We start from the raw sequence: 22199 nt of genomic DNA, 5'->3' as shown, positions 1-22199 counted from the left end.
TGTTGTGATTGCTAGAACTAAGAATGTTTCCTCATGAACAAGCTCTGATCGCTTTTGATGTTAGTTGAATACTTTTGAGTACTTTGAAAGTCATTAAATGATGCTAAATGATTGCAAAATGTTGCATATGCGCTGTCTGATTTCAATGGATGCCAATTGATTAATGTTAGTTGACGACTAAGTGGGATGTCAAATGATGGCTAAAAGATCACTTTTGGGTACAGATGATGGCTAAATTATTGCTATTGACTACATGAACAAGCACAATGATGCCTGTTGAACACCAAAAATCTTCTGGAAGGAGTTGCTGAGACCTTCAGTCCACAGGACTATAATTACACACAACCTTGTTTTCGCTCTTTTAACCCCTCTCCCCATTTGTTTTATTTTGAACCAAAGTTAGATTTAATTTACTGAAAAAAAAATAGTTGTACAACACTTCTAATTTTACTTTGCACAAGCAGCTTTGCAGAAAACTATGGCTGCAATTTTCTGACTGTTCCCACTGACAGCTTCCTCTGCTCCTGCTGATGGCAAACCCCTGCCTCGGCGAGGGGGGTGCGGAGAGAGCGCCGGCCAATGGCGGGCTACCTATGCCGCCACTAAACACACACAAGACGTAGAAAATCCTGCCCATTATTTTTCAGGGTGTCTAGGTGTGTGAAAAAAATTACATAATATTTCAAAAAGTTAATATGCCCTAGGGTTCTAGTTTCTCCTAGTGGAAACATCCTTTCTATGTTCTGTAAGTTTTGATGAGATCTCTGTCATCCTTCTAAACTTTAAGAGTACAGACCCAGAGTCCTCAACTGCTTCTCATATGACATGCTCTTCATTCCAGCGATCATTCTTCTGAACCTCCTCTGTACCCTCTCCAAGGTCAGCACATCCTTCCTAGGTACTGGGCCAAATCTGCTCACAATACTCCAAATGGGGTCTGACCAGAGCCTTATACAGCCTCAGAAGCGCATCCCTGGTCTTGTATTCTAGCCCTCACGACACGAATGCTGGCATTGCATTTGCCTTCCTAACTGCCGACTGAACTTGCATGTTAACCTTAAGAGAATTGTGAACAAGGACTTCCAAGTCCCTTTGTGCTTCTGATTTCCTAAGCATTTCCCCATTTAGAAAATAGTCTATGCCTCCATTCCTGCTTCGAAAGTGCATAACCTCACACTTTTCCACATTGTATTCCATCCGCCACTTCTTTGCCCACTGTGCTAGCCTGTCTAGGTCTTTCTGCAGCATCCATGCTTCCTCAACACAACTTGTCCTTTTACATATCTTTGTATCATCTGCAAACCCAGCAACAATGCCCTCAGTTCCTTCTTCTAGATCATTAATGTATATCATGAATAGCTGTTGTTCCAACACTGACCTCTGTGGAACACCACTAGTCACTGGCTGCCATCCTGAAAAGGATCCTTTTATCCCCACTCTCTGCCTTCTGCCAGTCAGCCAATCCTCTACCCATACCAGTATATTGCCCCTAACACTATGGGCTTTTACCTTATTTAACAACCTCCTGGACGGCACCTTGTCAAAGGCCTTCTGAAAATCCAAACACATCACGTCCACTGGAACCCCTTTGTCTAACTTACTCATTACCTCCTCAAAGAATTCTAACAGATTTGTCAGACATGACTCCCTCCACTTGGCGAATCCATGCTGACTCAGTCCTATTTTACCATTTACTTCTTAGTACTCCGCAATCTCATCCTTGATAATAGACTCTAAAATCTTACCAACAACCGAAGTCGGGTTAACCGGCCTATAATTTCCTGCATTCTGTCTCCCTCCCTTCTTAAACAAGGATGTTACAGTAGCCATTTTCCAATCCTCTGGGACCCTCCCTGCCTCCACTGATTCCTGAAAGATCACCGCCAATGCTTCCACAATCTCCTTAGCTATCTCCTACTGAACCCTGGGGTGTAGTCCATCCAGTTCAGGTGATTTATCTACCTTCAGACCTTTCCGTTTCCTCAGCATCTTCTCCCTAGTGATGGCCACTGCACTCATCTTTGCCCCCTGAATCTTTTGACGTTCTGGTATGCCACTAGTGTCCAACTGTGAATGCAATGTACCTTTGTAGTTCCTCTGGCATTTCTTTGACCCATATTACTACTTCTCCAGCTTCATTTTCCAGCGGTCCAATGTCCATTCTTGCCTCTCTCTTACCTTTTATATATTTAAAAAAAAAACTCTTGCTATCTCCTTTTATATTACTATCTAGCTTATACTCCTATTTCACCCCCTCACCCCCTTATTGCTTTTTTAGTTATTCTCTGCTCGCTTTTAAAGGCTCCCCAATCCTCTGGTTTCCCACTACTCCTCGTCACTTTGTATGCTTTTTCTTTTGCTTTTATGCTGACCCTGACTTCTGTTGTCAGCCCTGGTTGCCATGTCCTCCACGTAGCATATTTCTTCTTCCTTGGGATGAATAGCTATGCCGCCCGAATAACCCCCAAAACCTCCTGCCATTGCTGCTCAACTGCCTTCCCTTCTTGGCTCCCCTTCCAATCAACTCTGGCCATCTCCTTCCTCATGTCTTTGTAGCTAGCTTTATTCAATTGTGAAACCATTGCATCTGATTCCAGCTTATCCCTCTCAACCTACAGAGTGAATTCTATCATATTGTGGTCACCTTAAGTCCCTAATTAAGTCTGCCTCAGTACACATCACCAAATCCAGAATTGCTTGTTCCTAATGGCTCTACCACAAGCTTCTCCAAAAGACCATCGTGTACACATTTCATAAATTTCCTTTCTTGGGATTCACTACCAACTTGATTTTCCCAGTCCACCTGCATATTGAAGTCCCTCATTTTATTGTAATATTGCCTTTCTTATATGCATTTTCTAGGGGCCTGTACATAACTCCCGTCAGTGGCTTTTTTCCCTTTGCGATTCCTCAACTCTACCGACACAGATTCTACACCTTTCGACCCTACATTGCTTTTTGCTATTGTTTAAGTTCATTCCTTACTGACAATGCAACTCTGTCCACCTGCCTGTTGTAGCCATGCTGGCCACGCAAAATGGACACTGAGCCAAACTAAAATGGAGGACAGCAGGGAAAGCCTGTTTAGTGAGAACAGACAGCCTGCTCTCAACTAATTAGCATTTTGCAAGCAGCAAACCAGTTTTCTGGCCAGGTGCAGATCTCCAAGCCAAAGGTGTTAATGGCAAAGCGCTTAACATTCTGATGAGGCGGCCCAGATCCAGGCACACACAATGGCAACATTTCCATCTCAATGTAGCACTTAATTGGTGGAGTAGACAGGATGGCACCAGAGTAACGAATATCGAAACCACCCCCCAACATCGAGGGAAGCCCCGCATTGGAGGATTTCGAAGGTAGCCGTTTGGAAACGTTCCAATCGGTACCGAAAGGTAGAGCCCGCCTAGAAGGGGGCAAGGACATTAGAGAGGGGTATAAAAGCAAATTCCCCACAGAGCCCGGTCTGTTAAACTCGTGCTCCGGCTCTGACTGACATCTTGCATCCTGACTCCAGCCGTTGAGCACCAGCCGCCGAAACCGTAAGTTCAACGCTCGCTACGCGATCCAAGCCCACTAGACTCCCAAGTACCAGAACGCTTGCTGAAGGCTGCAGTGCAAGACCAAGACGAAGGCCTCGTTCTCTGACCTTGCCTGTTCCTGTTAGATAAGTATTCTGTTCACTTAAGTTTAGTTATAGCTTAGTCTCTTAGTGTGTGTGTGAGTATTTATTATAACTGTATAATAAATATTGATCGTTTGAACTTTACTAATCGGTGTATCGTCTTTATTACTTTGAACTTGACCTTGGAATACTTGTGACGTTGCCTATACGGCAACTGGCGACTCCAGAGCTAAATAATTACATAGAACAGAGCCTAGTAGTGTTAAGCACACGTCGAACTCGGAGGCGTGTTAATACACTCCAATAAACGCGTTTTACGCCCATAGTAAAACGTGCAACACTGTCCTTTTGATAGGATGCATAGCCTTGGCTATTTAGATTGCAGCCCTGATCCCCTTGCAGCCATGTCTCTATGATGCCCACAACATCGTACCGCAACAAGTTCACTTACATTGTTTTGTATACTGAGCGGATTTTGGTGCAACACCCTCAGTTCTGAGTTGACCCCCCCCACTTCTCATAGTTGTCCACTTTTGTACTGTGCCTGAAGTTAGATTCCTGCCACTTTTTATACTCTCTGTTCTATTACGTGTTGTAGAAACTTTATTGACCTCTCCTGAGCCTCGGACTCTTTAGTCCTCATCGTTAACCTGCAGTCTCTCTCCTCCTCCTTTAACTTTGATTTTCTAATTTTCTATACAACTGAATCCCCCCCCCCCCCCCCCCCCCCCTCCACCAACCCCCTTATTTAGTTTAAAGCCCTAGCTACAGCCCTAATTTTAGCTGCCTTGTCGATAATTTGCCTTCCATAAGGTTAGAAGTGGACGTGTTTGTTGATCACTGCAGAGTGTTCATTGAACACTTTCAACAATTTGGAGATTGAAACAATCCTTTCCTCCCTCCAGCATGACCTAGACAACAATCAGGCTAGAGCCGGTAAGTATCCTTTGTTCAATACAAATGCCCGGCATGTCCATCTCAAACAAGAGAGAATTGAACCATCAGTTCAAACCAGGAGTTTGATGGAATAATTGCCATTTGCCTGGATGAGTGCAGCTCCAGCAACACTCAAGAAACTCAACACCATCCAGGATAAAGCAGCCCGCTTGATTGACACCACATCCTTCTCCGTAAACATTCACTTCTTCTCCATCAGCGATACAAAATGGCAGCAGTTTGCATCATCCTTCGACAGCATCTTCCAACCCTGTGATTCTTACCATCTCGAAGGGCAGGATGTATGAAAAAATGAGCACATGCAGGTTCCACTCCAAGGTGCACAACGTCCTGACTTGGAACTACAGGACCATTCCATCAGCGTCACTGGGTGAAAAATTTGGAACACTCTTCCTAACAGCACTGTGGTGTACTGACACTACTCAGACTGCAAAGATTCAAGAAGGCAGTGCCTCATCACCATCTTCTCGAGGGCAATTAGGGATGGGCACCAAATGCTGGTCTTCATGTAACATAACCCTTTCCCCAGTACTTAAGTGATTTAATCAGGATTATTTGAAACTTCATTCATAAATTTTAAACCGGAGACTCAAAAATATATATTTGAAATTCCACTTGTATATTCACATAGTTTTCAATGAATTACTTTGACCGTTGCTCCTGGATAGTTTCTCAAGTTTTCTCTCTCTCTCTCTCTCTCTCTCTCTCTCTCTCTCTCTCTCTCTCTCTCTCTCTCTCTCTCTCTCTCTCTCTCTCTCCAAATAGCTGTTGTTCATGAATACTTTATAAAAATAAAACTCTTCAATTATTGCCATTAGCAAAGTTTTGTGCTTTATCTGCTGGCTTTGCAAATAAAAGGAAATTATTTTTCAGCTACTAACTTCAAAACTATTTTTTAATTCTTATTTCTTTTCACAGGTTTTTGTGGAAACATTAGACAAATGTTTTGAGAACGTCTGTGAGCTGGATTTAATTTTCCACGTAGACAAGGTAGTATTTGTTGATAATTTGTGTTAATCGCAGAAACACATACACCCTTATCCACCCACGCTGGTTAGATTTAGATGTAAATTTTATATGAATTAAGTGTTTGAAATGGCCCTAGCCTTTTTACAAATAGTTATCAAAACCCGGAGTAGCTTTTATTTTTAAGAAAATAAAAGAAAAATGTTTCATCAATACAGTTGGCTACTGATTAAATTGTGTACACTTCATGCTCAGACTGTACAATCTAAAATTGGCTCAGGTCTGGATATATCAGACAATGACGTTATTTTAAAATGTTTATTTTCCACTTCCTATTTATGTAAAATTTTCACTGATATTTTTTAAAAATGTTTTAATAATTTTTATTATTTTTAACAAAATATCCAATCAAGGGGCAATTTAGCGTGGCTAAAACACCAACCCTGCCCATCTTTGGATTGTGGGAGTGAGACCCACGCAGACACTGAGAGAATGAATTTTTTGATGATTGACTCTAGTTTCCTGAAACTAACTTTTATTTTATTTTATTTTTTATAAATTCAGAGTATCCAATTCTTTTTTTTTCCATTGAGGGGCAATTTAGCATGGCCAATTCACCTACCCTGCACATTTTTTTGGGTTGTGGGGGTGAGAGCTGCAGAGACATGGGGAGAATGTGCAAACTCCAGACGGACAGCGACCTGGGGCCGGGATAGAACCTATGCTAACCACTGTGCCGCCCTTGTAATTAACTTTTAACGGGAGACATGTGTTCATCTAATACAAGCCCAGGCATTTGGAAAATATGAACACCTTCATGTACAACACTTCAATTAAAAAAATTCAATTGATAAACAACATCACATTTTGAAACATTTAAAAAGAAATCTTTCATGCCTTAGTTTGGACGTTAAAATGAGTTTAAGAAAAAGCAGATGAGTTTTTCAGGAAGTATTTTTATATTTTGGTGGGAACCAGTGGTCACATTGCACAGTCACAAGCAGATGTGCTCTTAATGTAAAGTAGTAGCTATTGTGCAAGTACCCATCATACCTATATATATGAATAGGGGACACTGTGGGCACTTGGAATCATAGGTTTACAGCACAGAAAGAGGCCACTTGGCCCATCTTGTCTGTGCTGGCTTCTGACCTTGCATGCACCAAGTACTGAATTTACTATTAGCAGTTGATTACAAAATGGTTCAAGCAATTTGAAAGTAAAGCTACAATTGCTTATAAATACCTGAATTTCAAATTAAATTAATCTTGAAATTTGACCTGTTCATATATATTGTACATCTGTCATTAGAGTTTGCTTAGCTCAGTTGGCTGGATGCCTGGTTCGTGATGCGGAGCAATGCCAACAGCGTGAGTTCAATTCCCCTACCAGCTGAGATTATCCATGAAGTATCCTTCTCAACCTTGTCCTTACCCTTGCCCCTCGCCTGAGGTGTGGTAACCCTCAGGTTAAATCACCACCAGTCAGCTCTCTGTCACAAAAGCGAAGGGAGAACAGCCCATGGGCAGGGACTATGGCGGCTTTCATTTTGCGCATGTGTACAAATATATATTTAATTTTGATGCGATTTTAAACTATTTTTCTTTGGCTTTTGTGCTTTATTTAAATATACTCTTAATAGCAGTTGCATAATGGGATTATAATTGTAATATTATTGCTGCAACCGTGGGAATATTTTAACATTATTGGAAAACTAGCAGAGACCCATAAAGCATTTGCAGTCAAATTAGTTTATTTATTGCAATGTTGCTTTAAATACCGGATTTCTAGTTATTCTTTCATTAAAGACTTTTAACAGAATCAAAACATTTCACTCTGGGGGGGAAAAATACATAAAACTGTCCATGTATTAAAACAGGTCTGGGAATATAATAAATCTTCTTAAGACCCAGGCCTTGTGACTTGTTTATAGTCTTAGAATAATTGGGAGCTGTTTGTGCCTGATTTACGTCTGATGGGCTCAATATTATTTGAGGAATACACGCTCAATTTCCTTGAAATCTTCCTGTTACAATTTCAGCATCTTCCAGCACATAAAACAGCTTCCTAACTGCATTCCTCCATGGCTTGTTTAGACTTCAAGCTTGCGGTAGCATTATATAGCTGCTCCTTCCATTTCTGTGGTGGGTGGAAATTCTTCGCAGTTAGACCATAAAAACACTGGAAAGTATTGACTGTTATCTTTTATTGACTATAGGATCGATGCTGATATCTCCTTCCAATTCACCTAACAACTTTTCTGTAACTATTCTTTTCAAATCTAGTGAATTTTAATTTTTAGCACAAAGAATAGCTTTTAAATAATTCATATCACATTATTGTTTCCGCCATTGTGCCACACGTAGCCTGCCGCCTGTGCCAACCCCTCCTTCCCATCAATCCCATCACATCCCTTCCTCCTTCTGCGGTGTTTGTTCCCTACTAATCTTTGGAAATAACATGTGTGCCACAAATTCCTCTTTCCTCTGCACCCTACATGCCTCTGTGTGGCAGACACCACCCACTAAATAAACTCACTAACAGCTACACACGTTACACTTACCAGTAAAAACAGTCCACACGCACAAAATCTGAGTATCATTTCAGATTCTATTCTGTCTGTTTTCTGCAGAGACTCACACAAGGGGATCTAATTCAAAGATTAAAAATGGAATAACTAAAAGAATGAACTTTGAACAGTTCACTGTCTTAATTTGCACTCATTTGAAAATGTTTGTTCCGTTCCTATTTATGATTGACTTTGATTTCCTGACACCAATTTCCAGTTGAAGAATTTTGTTCATCAAGCTAGTCATATAATTGCACATCTTAGTGTGTGCTTAAGGCACCTCTTTGATCTCTTGATTTTGAAACAGATTTTTGGAAACGGGCATTTTTCAGTAACATTGAGAATGTTAATGGATAGCTCTGGACAGTATTCGTCGTTCATGATGCTCATTGACAACGACTTGCATGCAAATGTCAGGTTTCAAGTTGCTTTTAAAGCATGAAATTCAGGAATTGCTTAGTGAGTAGTGACTCTCGGACTTTGATGGGTAAGTGAATCATATCCTAGCGTAGTATTCAGGACTTTGTAATAGTTCAAATGAATGTGATTCCCCTTTATTGCGTGTGATCATAATTCGTAAAGTTTTTCTAATTTTAGTTTCTGCTCTTAGCTGTAGGAAGATCACAATTTTGGCCCATACCTTCCGAGCACAAGGTTGTTTTCCCCTGGCTGTAGATCAAAGATGCACTTTGTTTTCCCCTCTCCTTTCCACACCCAGCCCCCCAAAGTCCCCACTTAAGGATTGCACTGTTACTTCATACTTCCATTGGGCAATTGCCCCGCAATGAGAATTATCCAAAACTCCAATTTAAGTCGCAAACTTCAGGTGGTTCTAACTGCTAAACAGAAATAGTTACTCTGAAAATGTTAGAATTTAAACCAGTTCTAACTTCTGGGTAGCGATAGTAGTGATCCAACCCAAGCTGCCTTGGGATATTTTTTCCCCTCCCCTCCCCCACCGGCCTTCCGCAGGATCACCCTATTACCCCATGACCTCCCATGGAGCTCTTCCTCCCTGATCTCTGGACTGCCCTCCCACCACCCCCTCCAATTTACCTTCTCCCAGGCTTCTCAAAGCGACTGGATCTTTACCTGCTTTCCAGCAGCTAGTGCCATAAAAAGAAGGCATAGCTTTTTTCCTCGGACTTGTCTGCCCCTGACACACGCCTCGTGAACCCATGGCACTGCACCTTTCTCACCTGACCCAAATCGAAAGGTTGGGCTCGAAAGTGTGGCTGAAATTTGGGGTAGGTTATGAGGAGCAGAGTGGCAATCTGACTGTGATTATCACTCTGCAGAAGGAATGTTTGTTATAATGTTTGCAGGGTTTGTGCTGTTAAAAGGCTGTGTATGATTAGAAGAGAACAAATATATTGAATTGGCGAGTTCTTCCAAAATTGCTGATTGTGTCTCTGGTGATTATGATGATGGACTTGGCCTGCACCAATTAGATGTTAAAGTCAATACACAAGAATATCTATGCAGCTTTTTTATTTTTGTTGTTCTTTCGCATTTTTGTTCTAATTTTTGATTCCAATTTTAGAATTAATTGATAACGCAATATAAAATATTTATTTTACTTTGTTTCTAGTGTGCTTGACCTCTCTGCTTGACTCCAACTGTACCAGGAACTTCAGTTATTTGTAGAAACTAGATAAGCTAGGATTGCTGTCCTTGGAGCAGAGGAGGTTACTGAAATACCTAATAGAGATGTTCTATTCACATGCATTGAACCCCAGTTGCCCCTGTGTCATCAGGCTCTGGCAGCTCCCCTATGTCTGCTGCTCAGTGTCGATACTCTTGGCAATGCTCTTCAATGATTGGGACAGGCTCTGCAGCACCCTGCCAATAGCCATCTGTGACTGGGACAAGCTCCACAGCACCTCGGCTATGCCAACCTGAGAGTGGGAGACCTCTCCCAGTGATGTAGATTTCTCTGGAAGGCCTTTGCAATGTCCACCTAAAACTGGGACATGCCACACAGCGCCTCATCAAGGTCCACCTGTTATTGGGTCACATCCCTCAGTGACTGGGGCATGCTGTCGAGGCACTGAGCCATGGCCATCACTGACTGAGCTATACCTTGGGCACATATACCCATGCTGCCAATGTCGTGCACCAGGCTCTCCATTGCGGTCACCACCCTAACAATGTTGGCCTCTGTGCCCTGCATTCCCGGCGCCATCACCTGTGCCCTTAGCCTCTGGGACTCCTCCAATCGGCAGTGGACCTGCTGGAGTGTTGCTGACATAGAACATAGAACAGTACAGCACAGAACAGGCCCTTCGGCCCTCAATGTTGTGCCGAGCCATGATCACCCTACTCAAACCCACGTATCCGCCCTGTACCCGTAACCCAACAACCCCCCCATAACCTTACTTTTATTAAGACACTACGGGCAATTTAGCATGGCCAATCCACCTAACCCGCACATCTTTGGACTGTGGGAGGAAACCGGAGCACCCGGAGGAAACCCACGCACACGGGGAGGACGTGCAGACTCCACACAGACAGTGACCCAGCCGGGAATCGAACCTGGGACCCTGGAGCTGTGAAGCATTTATGCTAACCACCATGCTACCCTGCTGCCCCTAATCTCCCGTTGAATCTCTTGGCCGCACTCTAGCGTCTGTATCAGCTCCGGGTGAACCTGGTCCAGAGGCTCAACATTTGACTGGGTCCCAGCTGGAAACTGGGACCCCATAGATATCCGATTGCTGTCTCACCTGGCTGTCCCTGCCTCCACCTGATGTGAATCAGCAACTGTATGGTACTCACCAAACTGTGCCTCAGAAGCCTGTCCACTACTGTCACCCACCGAGCTATGTGACTCTGCGCTGGTATTGGGTGGGGAAGACAGCTATGCCGCAATATGGTGGTCTCCTCTGAGCTCCCCTCCCAAGGTGTTCTCATGGGAGATGGGGAGGGGAATGATGGGGACGGCAGGATCACCCCGGATGGGCCAGCACCGTTGGATGTTGATCCTGTGGGAGAATGATCATGTGGTCAGTGGAAGGGATGGGTCATTCCGTATGGCATTGACAACCCACTTGTGACAGGTCATCTGGGTGGGGCTGGTGGATCCTCACCTCGGTGTCGAATGCCAGCCTCTACTTTGGTGACATACAATCCTTGGCCTCCCCCGCGACCTCTGAGCTCCCCTCCCAAGGTGTTCTCATGGGAGGGGGAGGCAAAATGATTGGGTCGACAGGATCACCCTGTATCCTGCTGAAGCCAATCTAGCACGACTGTTTGAAAACCACTGTCCTTACCAGCAAAATAGCTTAATAGTAACTTAAGGGGTCGTTCCTTGGAGGGGGTACGATGTTCGACACCCCGCGCCTTCTCCCATGTCACGGGAATGTCACTTTAAGAAATGTTTGTCTGCTCAAATGGCTGCAGTGATGTCAGTGTGGGTGGAGCTGAGCTCTGGCTCTGCTTTTTAGTTTCGCCTTGAGGAAAAGCTGTGGTGTGTCTGTGTTTTTGTGGTTTTGTTTTAATGTTGGAGCTGCAGCCAGCCAAAGAAGGTGTAATTTTGATCTCTCTGCAATCTAACGACTATCTCCTGGATCATTTGGTGAATTCAGAATGATAACTGCTCTTAGTAGAGAATTTAAACCTGATGTGCTTCTGTAAAAATAATTTTTGTCTTATGGATGTTAAAAGGAAAGTTTAAGGATTACTTAGTGTACTGTATTCTTTGTGGGGTGTATTTGAATTGATGGTTGCTAAGATGTTCACTATGTTTTAAAAAATTAATTGAGTTCATAGAATAAACATTGTTTTGTTTCAAAAATTGCTTTTAAATTTCTGCTGCACCACACCTGTAGAGTGGGCCGTGTGCTCCCCATACAAAATCTAGTAAAAGTGAGTTAGGTGAATGCCATGATACACTTTGGGGTTCTCTAAACCCTGGCCCATAACAAATTGGGGGTTGAGGGGGATAAAAGTCTATCTATTGGGTTGGCTTTGCGAACTTAAAGACGGTGAGGGGTGAGCATACTGTGGTAGCTTTTCAGGGGTGGTATTCCAGTTTAAGTAGGGAGTGTGTTGTGGACAATGGCTCTTTCAGAGGCTCTGAAGTTTTTGGGGGTGGAGAAGGTCACACGCAGTACCTTACGGACAGAGACTAAAAGCAGACTGTTAGATTTGAAAAAAAAATTGCAGTTAACATTACCTGCCAAGGTAAGAAAAGATGCGGTAGCTGAGCATTTAAAATTGCCTGAGATACAGTCTGACCCATTAGAAATGGCAAAACTTCAGTTACAAATCAAGCAACTTAAACATGAAAGAGAATTAAAGCAGCTTGAATACGAAATGAGAGAGAAAGAGAGAGAAAAAAGACAGAGAGAAAGAGATGGAGAGGAAAAAAGAGAGAAGAGATAGAGAGGGAAAAAGAAAAGGAGGGAGAAGAAAGGAGAAAGGAAAGAATGGCCCTAGCAGAACAAAAAGAAAGGGAAATACAGATCAGGGAAAAATAAAGAGAGGGGGAGGAAAAAGAAAGCGAGGGAGAGGTCAGGGAAAGAGAGAGTTTGCACTTCGGAAAATGGCCATGAAACATGACAGTCAGTTAAGATTGGCGGATGGAAAGAAAAATGTACAGTTGGAGGTTAGTGATGAGGATGAAGCGAAAGAAGGCTTGGTGGGGATCTATTTAAGTATATCACGCATTGCCAAGGTTTGATGAGAAAGAGGTCGAAGTCTTTTTCATTTCATTTGGAAAGGTAGCTAAACAAATGAAATAGCAACAGGAAATGTGGGGATTACTGATTAAAACAAAGTTGGTAGGTAGAACTAGTGAAGTGTTTGCATCACTATCAGAGGAGGTAAATGAGACATATGAGGAGGTGAAAAAATCCATCTTGGGTGCATATGAACTAGTGCCTGAAGCCGACAGAAAAAGGTTTAGAAATTTAAGGAAAGAACCTGGTCAAACATACATGGGAGTTTGAAAGGCTCAAACAGAGTAATTTTGACAGGTGGATAAGGGCTTTGAAAATAGACCAAATGTATGAAGCTCTCAGAGAAATTATACTTTTGGAGGAGTTTAAAAATTCAATTCCTGATGTAGTGAGAACTCATGTGGAAGAGCAGAGGTTTAAAACGGCGAGATTAGCAGCAGATATGGCAGATGATTATGAATTAGTTCATAAATCAAAGTTTGGTTTCCGACATCAGTTTCAGCCTGTGAGGGATAGAAACTGGGGACATGAGAAATACAAGTGGTAAAGATAAAGGTGATCTGATGCGAGATAATAAAGAGAGTGTACCTCAGTTTGAAAAGGGAATGCAGGAGGCGGGAAGAGACATGAAAAGTTTTAAAAATGTTTTCACTGTAATAAACTCGGCCATGTAAAGTGACAGTGTTGGTGGTGGAAGAAAAGCACTGGGAAGGCTGATATTGTTAAACGGGATAAGACAGTGGGGTTTGTTAAAGTGATAAAGGAAAGCCCAAGTGAAGCGAAGGAGATGCAAAAGATTGTACAGCTTGATCAAGAGGTGATTGATAAGAAGGTGCCAGATCTCTTTAAAGAATTTAATTGTGTGGGTAAAGTTTACTCGTGTATCAGGAGGAGCAGGTAAAGCAGTCACAATTTCAAGAGATACGGGAACTAGTCAATCTTTGATGGTAAGAGATGAGGAGTTATGTAGTTTGGGAGGAATATGGCCAGAAATATGTGTAATTCAGGGTGAGAAGATTTGTGTTCCATTATATATGGTAAATTGGAAAGTCCAGTGAAGAGTGGTGAAGTGGTAGGAGGAGTAATAGAGAAACTATCTTGTCCAGGAATACAGTTTATCTTGGGTAATGATATAGCTGGATCGCAGTTGGGAGTGATACCTACTGTGGTTGATATGCCAGTGGACAATCAGACAACTGAAATGTTGAAGGACGAATATCCTGGGGGTTTTCCGGATTGTGTAGTAACAAGGTCGCAAAGTCACAGGTTAAGACGAGAGGAGAAATCAGAGAGTGAAGATAAAGGTGAAGTGCCAATATCAGAAACTATTTTGATCAGATGGTTGAAGAAGAACAAGAACAGGTGGAGGATGAGGCGGATATTTTTAGTTCAGGAAAATTAGCGGAGTTACAACAAAAAGATACAGAAATCAAACGGATGTATCAGAAAGCATACCCGGCAGAGGAATCTGAGAGTATACCCGAGTGTTATTACCATAAAAGTGATGTCTTGATGAGAAAATGGAGACCTTTACATATGCAGGCGGATTAAAAGTGAACAGAAGTTCATCAAGTGGTATTGCGCTAGGGTATTGCTGGTAGGGTATAGAAAGGAGGTGTTGCAAGTTGCACATGAGGTACCAGTGGGAGGTCATTTGGGAGTAAGGAAAACTCAAGCTAAAATACAAAAACATTTTAATTGGCCTGGACTACAAAAAGATGTAGTTAAATTATGTTGATCATGTCATGTCAAGTGATAGGGAAACCTCAAGCAGTGATAAAACCAGCGCCCTGAATACCCATTCCAGCATTTGAGGAGCCTTTTACAAGGGTACTAATTGATTGTGTAGGAAAAATTGGTGAGTGAGAAGTGAGAACTTGCATTGTTGGATTACATGTCAAATTTTATGGAACGATTAAATCGAGCAGGGGGTTTGGCCAGACAACATTTAAAAGTTTCACAACATGTGATGAAACGGGTAGCGGACAAGAAATCCAAAGTTCGTAGTTTTACCTGTGGAAATAAAGATTTAGTATTGTTACCAGTGATAGATGACCCCTTAAAAGCAAGGATTTGTGGACTTTATCAGATTGAAAGGAAATTAAGTGAGGTGAATTATGTGGTAAGAACGGCAGATAGAAGGAAAACTCACCGAGTGTGTCATGTGAATATGCTTTGAAAGGGAAGGAGAGAAAAAGGAGGAGGTTTTAATGATGTGGTGATGCCGGTGTTGGACTGGGGTGAGATTTTAATGATTCTAACTCCAAAGTGATGAACCAAATCTAGATGACTGTGAATTTGACATACCTCAAATTAAATTGGAAAATGAGGATGTTCTTAAAAATTGGTATAAATTGTTGAGTTACCTTCAGGAGGAAAAACGGACTGACGTGAAAGAGTTATTGATATCACATGGGCAAGTTTGATAAGTTGGGAAGCATTAAATGGCTATACATGATGTAGATATGGAAAATGCTGTTCCAATTAAACAGCATTCATATAGACCTAACCTTTTTAAAATTGGCACAGGTTAACAAGGAGATTGAAAGTATGCTTAAAAATGGCATAATTGAAGTGGGTTGCAGCCAATGGAGCTCACCCATAGTGATGGTACTAAAACTGGACGGTACCCAATGGTGTGGACTATAGAAAGGTTAATGCAGTTACAAGAACCGACTTGTCCAATCCCATGTTTGGAGGATTGCAATTGGCTTATATTTCCAAATTGGATTTGCTCAAAGGTTAACTGGCAGGTACTTTTATCCGAAAGGTCGAAGGAGATTTCAGCTTTTGTGACTCCAGATAGTATGTACCATACAAAGTTATGCCATTTGGCATGAAAAACGCCCCAGCCACATTTCAACGGTTAACTAACAAAGTAAATTCAGGATTACCCAATTGTGCGGTATACATCGACGATCTATCATTTTCAGCCAGACATGGGAAGAACATTTGAAACATCTGTTGGGAGCTATTCGATCGACTTCAGGAGATAAACCGAGCCAAAAGTGAATTTGGAAAAGCCCAAGTCACTTTCCTTGGCCATGCAATTGGACAGGATCGAATGGTCCCACGGGATGTGAAAACAAAAGTTATTGGGGAGTTTCCGATACCCTCAACACGACGGGAAATAATGCGATTTCTGGGTATGCGTGGGTGTTACCGGAAATTTGTACCGAATTTTAGCAGTGTGGTTGCTCCACTGATGGACTTGCTGAATAAGCATAACATATTCCAGTGGACAGCGTAGTGTCAACAGGCATTTGACGGCCTGAAGGCTGTGTCTACCACAGCTCCTGTGTTAGCCATCCCAAATTACGCAAAACCATTCAAAGTGGCAGTTCATGCGAGTGTTATGGGCGTAAGTGCGGTGCTTCTACAAGACGACTACAAGACGACGACAAAGGGCTAGAGTGGCTTATTGGTAATTTAAAAAAAAAATTGAATTCTCACTTGGTATTCCACGATTGAGAAGGAGACTTTGAGCTTGGTGCTGGCTTTGCAACATTTTCAGGTTTATGTGGCCAGCAATCCGTCTAACACAATTATCTTTACTGATCATAATCCACTGGCATTTTTGGCGTCATTCCAGAATACAATGCCAGACTGTTTCGATGAAGTTTATTGTTACAGCCATTTCACTTTAAAATAATACATGTGGCAGGACGGGAAAAGGTGATCGCCGATGCTTTGTCAAGAATTTGTTGATGAGTTACAGGAAGAAGAACTGAAATGGACTGTTATTATGCCTGTTTGCGTGTGTTTTTTTAAATGAAAAACTGAAGTTGTTTGTTTATTTATTTTTTCTTGGGGGAGGTGTCACAGGAATGTCACTTTAAGAAATGTTTGGCTGCTCAAATGGCTGCAGTGATGTCAGTGTGGGTGGAGTTGAGCTCTGGCTCTGCTTTTTAATTTCGCTTTGAGGAAAAGCTGTGGTGTGTCTGTGTTTTTTAGTTTTGTTTTAGTGTTGAAGCTGCAGCCAGCCAAAGGTGTATTTTTGATCTCGCTGCAATCTAAAGACTATCTCGAGATCATTTGGGGTGAATTCAGAGTGATAACTGCTCTCTAGGGACATTTAACCTGATGTGCTTCTGTCTTATGGATGTTAAAAGGAAAGTTCAAGGACTACTTAGTGTTGTATTCTTTGGGGGGTGTATTTGAATTGATGGTTGCTAAAATGTTCACTATGTTTTAAAAAGGTTTACTGAGTTCATAGAATAAACATTGTTTTGCTTTAAAAATTACTTTTAGATTTCTGCTGCACCACTCCTGTAGAGTGGGCCGTGTGCTCCCCATACCACAACCTAGTAAAAGTCTTGGGTTAGGTGAACTCCATGATACACTTTGGGGTTCTCTAAACCCTGGCCCATAACACACATCTATTGTGGGCCAACCTCTCCAGCGGGGACACAGATTGGACAAGATCGAATGGTCCCACGGGATGTGAAAACAAAAGTTATTAGGGAGTTTCCGTTACCCTCGACACGACGGGAAATAATGCGATTTCTGGGTATGAGTGGATGTTACCGGAAATTTGTACCGAATTTTAACAGTGTGGTCGCTCCACTGATGGACTTGCTGAGGAAGCATAACAAATTCCAGTGGACAGCGTAGTGTCAACAGGCATTTGACGGCCTGAAGGCTGTGTCTACCACTGCTCCTGTGTTGGCCATCCCAAATTATGCAAAACCATTCAAAGTGGCTGCATTCATTGGGGGGGGGGGGTTTGTGGTGAGAGATGGCCGTATAAGGGGTGCAGTATGTGGGGTGGGAGTGGGCGAGGGCAGTATGAGGGGGTAGGGTGAAGAGGGGTTGGGGTGGATGGGTCTGGGGCTGTGTGGGCGGTACTGCTGTACATGGGTAGGCTGGGGCATGGAACGGTGTTGGGTGGCGGCAGTGCTAGGCGCATCCTCAGGAGGCTGCTGGAGGTCGTTGATCATCTTACGACACTGGTGCAGGTCTAGCTAGTGATACTCCCTAAGCTGGTAGCCGTTGCCACTTCCTCCCAGGTAGCACTGGCTGCCCTGTGGCTGACCCTCTCAGACCCTCGCGAGATGGATGTCCAACAATCTGCCCAGGCCAGAATTCCCAAATTCTGGGGCCGGTCTCCAGGTGGCATGGCTGTGAGCTGCATGGGGTTAGCTCTGCAGGAGCGATGTAAGTGCTGCTCTCCCTTGTTAGCAGGGGGCTGGTTAGCACAGTCTGGTGAGCACATCGTTAACGTGAAGCCCGAAGGCCTCGTTAAGTGGATCAATTAACATTTATGGCACTGATGACCTCATCGGTCCGATGCGTTGGGAAGCTCATAGCAGTTCCCGCTCGCTACCACACTAAATAGTTTTTACAAAATGCATTTTTATATTTATTCAATGTTGAATTTTCACGGACAAAATTTGTGTGTTTCCACATTTGTCTGTGATCAAAGCATTTTGTATATGAGTTGAGTGTATTTTTCCATTGGAGTAATAATAATTAATTCTAGCAGGAGGCTCTTTTGTGAGCTTGGAAGTAAAGGTTATTTCTTGTTCCAAACTTGCCCCAGAGGTTTAAAAACACATCGCTCAGACAAAGATTCGATGTGGTTGAAATAAATAGTTACAAGTTGGGATTAATTCAGTCTGTTTTGTCGCACGCATGTAGGTACTTAGTTGGCTGGAACAAAAATCTTGAAAAGCTGAGGATTCTCTTTAAACTACGAGGTTTCTTAAAGTTGAATTACCAGAATGCTCGTTCTCAGGTTCTCAAATCCCATTGTTTGTACATTTTGATCCGTTCTTTAAACAGAATGATGTGTGAATCTCATAAGTGGTTGAGAGATTCCTTTATTCAGGTCCATGTTTAATTAGGTATTAACTGCAGGCTCTTCTGTCCTCCGTTCAAATGCTGAAAGGCACATTGTGCTGCAGTCCCCTTAACAGCTTTTCTGTTCATTTTTGTAAATATAACTTTAAAATTTTATAATATCTTCACTGCGCATGACAATATGTTTATAATAATACATCAACTTTAATAATTATATGTTGAATGTTACAATGCATTTTTTCCTTTATTTTTTCATGGCATGCGCAAGTCACTGGCAAGGCTACCCCTTGTTGCCCATCTATAATTGCCCTTGAACTGAGTGGCTTGCTAGACCATTTCAAAGGTAGTTAAGAGTCAACCTCATTTTTGTGAGTCTGGAGTCACGTGCAGGCCAGTACTGGTAAAGATGTCAGATTTCCTTTCACGAAGGGCATTAATGAAGCAGATGGTTTTTATAACAATTATCATTGTTACTGGAATTTGTTTTTTTAATTCCAGATTTATAAATTAATTGAATTTATATTCCATCAGCTGGTGAGATTTGAACCCATTTACGAGAGCTTTATCCTTGCCCTCTGGCATACTAGTTCAGTGACATAGCACTACACCATCATCTCCCCATAATTGCTTTATCACAATGTTGCTGGGGTATGGAAAAATGTTAATTTTTAAAAGTGTTATGTCCTTATATATTTGTTCATGTAATGTGGGCATCGCTGGCAGGGTTGGCATTGTTGCCCAACACTAATTGCCCTTGTGAAGGTGATGTGAATAAAAATGGGGTCATATTTGAAAATAGTTTGCGAGGCACTGCTTATAGTCATTTGATTTGCTTTGCATATGTTTTGTTGTTGGTATGGACTTGATCCTGTCTTACATGCAGTAACTATATTGGATGCTGAGGTCACCTTGGTGACTTGATACAAGTGCATTGGTTCACAGTCTTGAAGGATTTCGCCTATTTGAAGTGGCCCAGAAGCATGTACATTGCTATGGGCCAGGGTTTAGAGAACCCCAAGTGTATCAGGGAGTTCACCTGACCCACAACTTTTAATAGATTGTGGTATGGGGAGCACACGGCCCACTCTACAGGTGTGGTACAGCAGAAATGGAAAAGTATTTTTTACAGCAAAACAATGTTTATTCTATGAACTCAAGTTAACCTTTTAAAAACATACAGTGAACATCTTCGCAACCATCAATTCAAATATAACCCCCAAAGAATACAACACTAAGTAATCCTTAAGCTGTCGTTTTAACATCCATAAGACTTTAAAAAAAACCTTTTAAACGGATGCACATCAGGTTAAAGTCACTACTGAGAGCAGTTATTATTTTTAAATCACCAAAGGAACGATTTGCAGTTTTTAGATTACAGAGAGAGACTAATATCCCCTCTGGCTGTGACTGCAGCTATCCAGCTCTGAAAACAAAACTAAAACACACCCTGCAGCAAAGAGCCTAAAACAAAAGTAAAAAGCCGACAGCCCAGCTCCACCCATTCTCTGACAGAACTGCAGTAGCAAACACCCATTTCGTAAATGTACTCTCACTACAGATATTTATATACACCCATTTATAAACATCCATTTTTGAAAGGTACTCTCACATGACAACATTCAATCCAGATAAAAAGTGCTATAATTATATGATTTCATGTCACACTATTTTCAGATTTTTTGCTTTAGCCACTCTCAGCCCGGACTTTGGAACTTAATTTAAAAAAACAAATTCTCAAATTTGATTCAATACACTTTTGCTCAATCAAAATGCTTATTATATTTTTGATGTATTTTGGAAAATGCTAAATAAGGTATTTTCAATACAAATTGTGTTTAATATAGGCCCGTAACTTCTGTGTTCCCCAGCGTTGCTTTTAAGGGGTACCCACATAAGGGTTTACTGGGCAATTGACAGAAGTTCTAACTTCCTTTAGGCAATAATAATCTGTATTCGTGTCACAAGTAGGCTTACATTAACACTGCAATGAAGTTACTGTGAAAATCCCCTGGTCACCACATTCCGGTGCCTGTTTGGGTACGCGGGGAGAATTCAGAATGTCCAATTCACCTAACGAGCATATATTTCAGGACTTGTGGGAGGAAACCGGAGCACTCGGAGGAAATTGCCCTGGGCTGAGAACCGTCCGGCAAAGCCATTTAAATCGCTAATGGTTCTACCAGTCTTACCCTGATGGTTACTTTAAAAGACTAGGAAGAAAAACAAACGTCTGCTCTTTATCAAGCAACCCCGTGCCTGACTCCTACCCTCTCTATTCTGATGCTTGCCCCTATGGGAATTCCCCCCCCCCTCTCACATGCACAAACACACACACACACACACACACGCTTTGACTCTGTACTTCCATGTCTCACCCCATTCCGACTCTTCTCTATCCACATCTGTTGCGAGACTGACCCGAGGTGTTCACCCTCCCCTGTCTGAAAGCGCCCACCCCAGATCTTCCCTCACTCCTGCACGTTCTGACTCCATCCACTCGGGCTGCTTCTTTCTCCTCCACCCTTGCCCCTCCCCCCACCCCCATTCCAACTCAGCCCCACTGGGTCTCCTGTTTCATCCCTGTTTTGATTCTGCCACCCCCCAACCCCCTCCCCTTGCCTTCTGGCTCTGGTGACCCCCATAGTTCACATCAACCCGCCCCAACGGGTCTCCCACCCAGTCCAACTTCACGCACCCACCATTTACCTTTCAAACCTCCTTTTACCCTTTAATATCCCTTTATACACTTTATGGCAGCTCGTGCCGTTTGTTGTGTCTTTCGTCTCTTTACTTGACTTACTCCATGCTGATACAACCAGAAGCACGCATCTGCTACTGTCTCACCCAGCCTGAGAGAGGAAAGTTTTGCCCAATTGCTCATCTTGATTAGATGAACCATGCTTCTTTTTGGCTAGTGAATACAGAAAATGCTTGAAAACCAAGCAGTTCTCTATGGACAGAGAAACATGGGCTATAACATTTCAGGTCGATGACCTTTTTGCCAGAACTGATGCTCAGTATTCCTGTGTTCCTTGGTGTCCTAAAATAATCGTGGCCGTCTTCCTTTCATGTAGGAAGTGTGACCATAAATCTCCATGGCCTCCATTTGGTCCATGTTATAGAAAAGTGTCTGTGAAAGTTTGAAATGCCGCATGTGGTTCCAAGAAATTAGGCTCGTGATCTAACCAAATTGCAACAGAATCCAGTGATGAGCGCGTTTAATAGGGTGTTTCCCGGTGCTCACAACGATGAGTAAGACCACGCTATCGAGCAGGACTCTGTTACAATCTGGGTCTACAGAGGGGAACACCCTGCCGAGGCCGTTCATAGTCCCGTATCCTGCACGAAGGAGCTCCGCTCACCAGAACTCCTCAGTTTAGGAGGAGATTGGGACGTCATTTTTAAATGACACCCCAATCTCTCTACCCCCAGACCCCCCCCTTAAGCCCGAACTCATCCATAAGAGGGTCCTTGGGTGGAGGGGGGGGGGGGACCTGCATCCCCCCCACCCCCCAGATCGCTTCACCTCACTCAGGGCATCCCTGGGCCTGATCCCTGGTGTGGGCATAATGCCAGCCTGGCACCCTGGCACTGCCAGCTG

At 42.7% G+C, this 22199-nt stretch overlaps 1 protein-coding gene across 8 annotated transcripts in view; it reads left to right on the top strand.

Annotated features, from left to right (window-relative positions):
- Positions 1-22199, top strand: part of LOC119970441 (AP-3 complex subunit sigma-1) — a 98019-nt gene that overhangs the window by 50022 nt on the left and 25798 nt on the right. For 4 of the 8 annotated variants that reach the window (XM_038805053.1, XM_038805050.1, XM_038805051.1 and 1 more), the window contains exon 4: positions 5498-5569. The exons of the other annotated variants lie outside the window; for them this stretch is intronic. In XM_038805053.1, the coding sequence (XP_038660981.1) occupies positions 5498-5569 (72 nt within the window). The remainder of the gene's footprint in view (positions 1-5497; positions 5570-22199) is intronic. 8 annotated transcript variants of the gene reach the window in all.

Source organism: Scyliorhinus canicula, chromosome 8 (genome assembly GCF_902713615.1).
Source record: "Scyliorhinus canicula chromosome 8, sScyCan1.1, whole genome shotgun sequence".
NCBI classification, from domain to species: Eukaryota; Metazoa; Chordata; class Chondrichthyes; order Carcharhiniformes; family Scyliorhinidae; genus Scyliorhinus; species Scyliorhinus canicula.
Note: the sequence above shows the minus strand (reverse complement) of the source record. Positions and strands in the feature narration are given on the sequence as shown.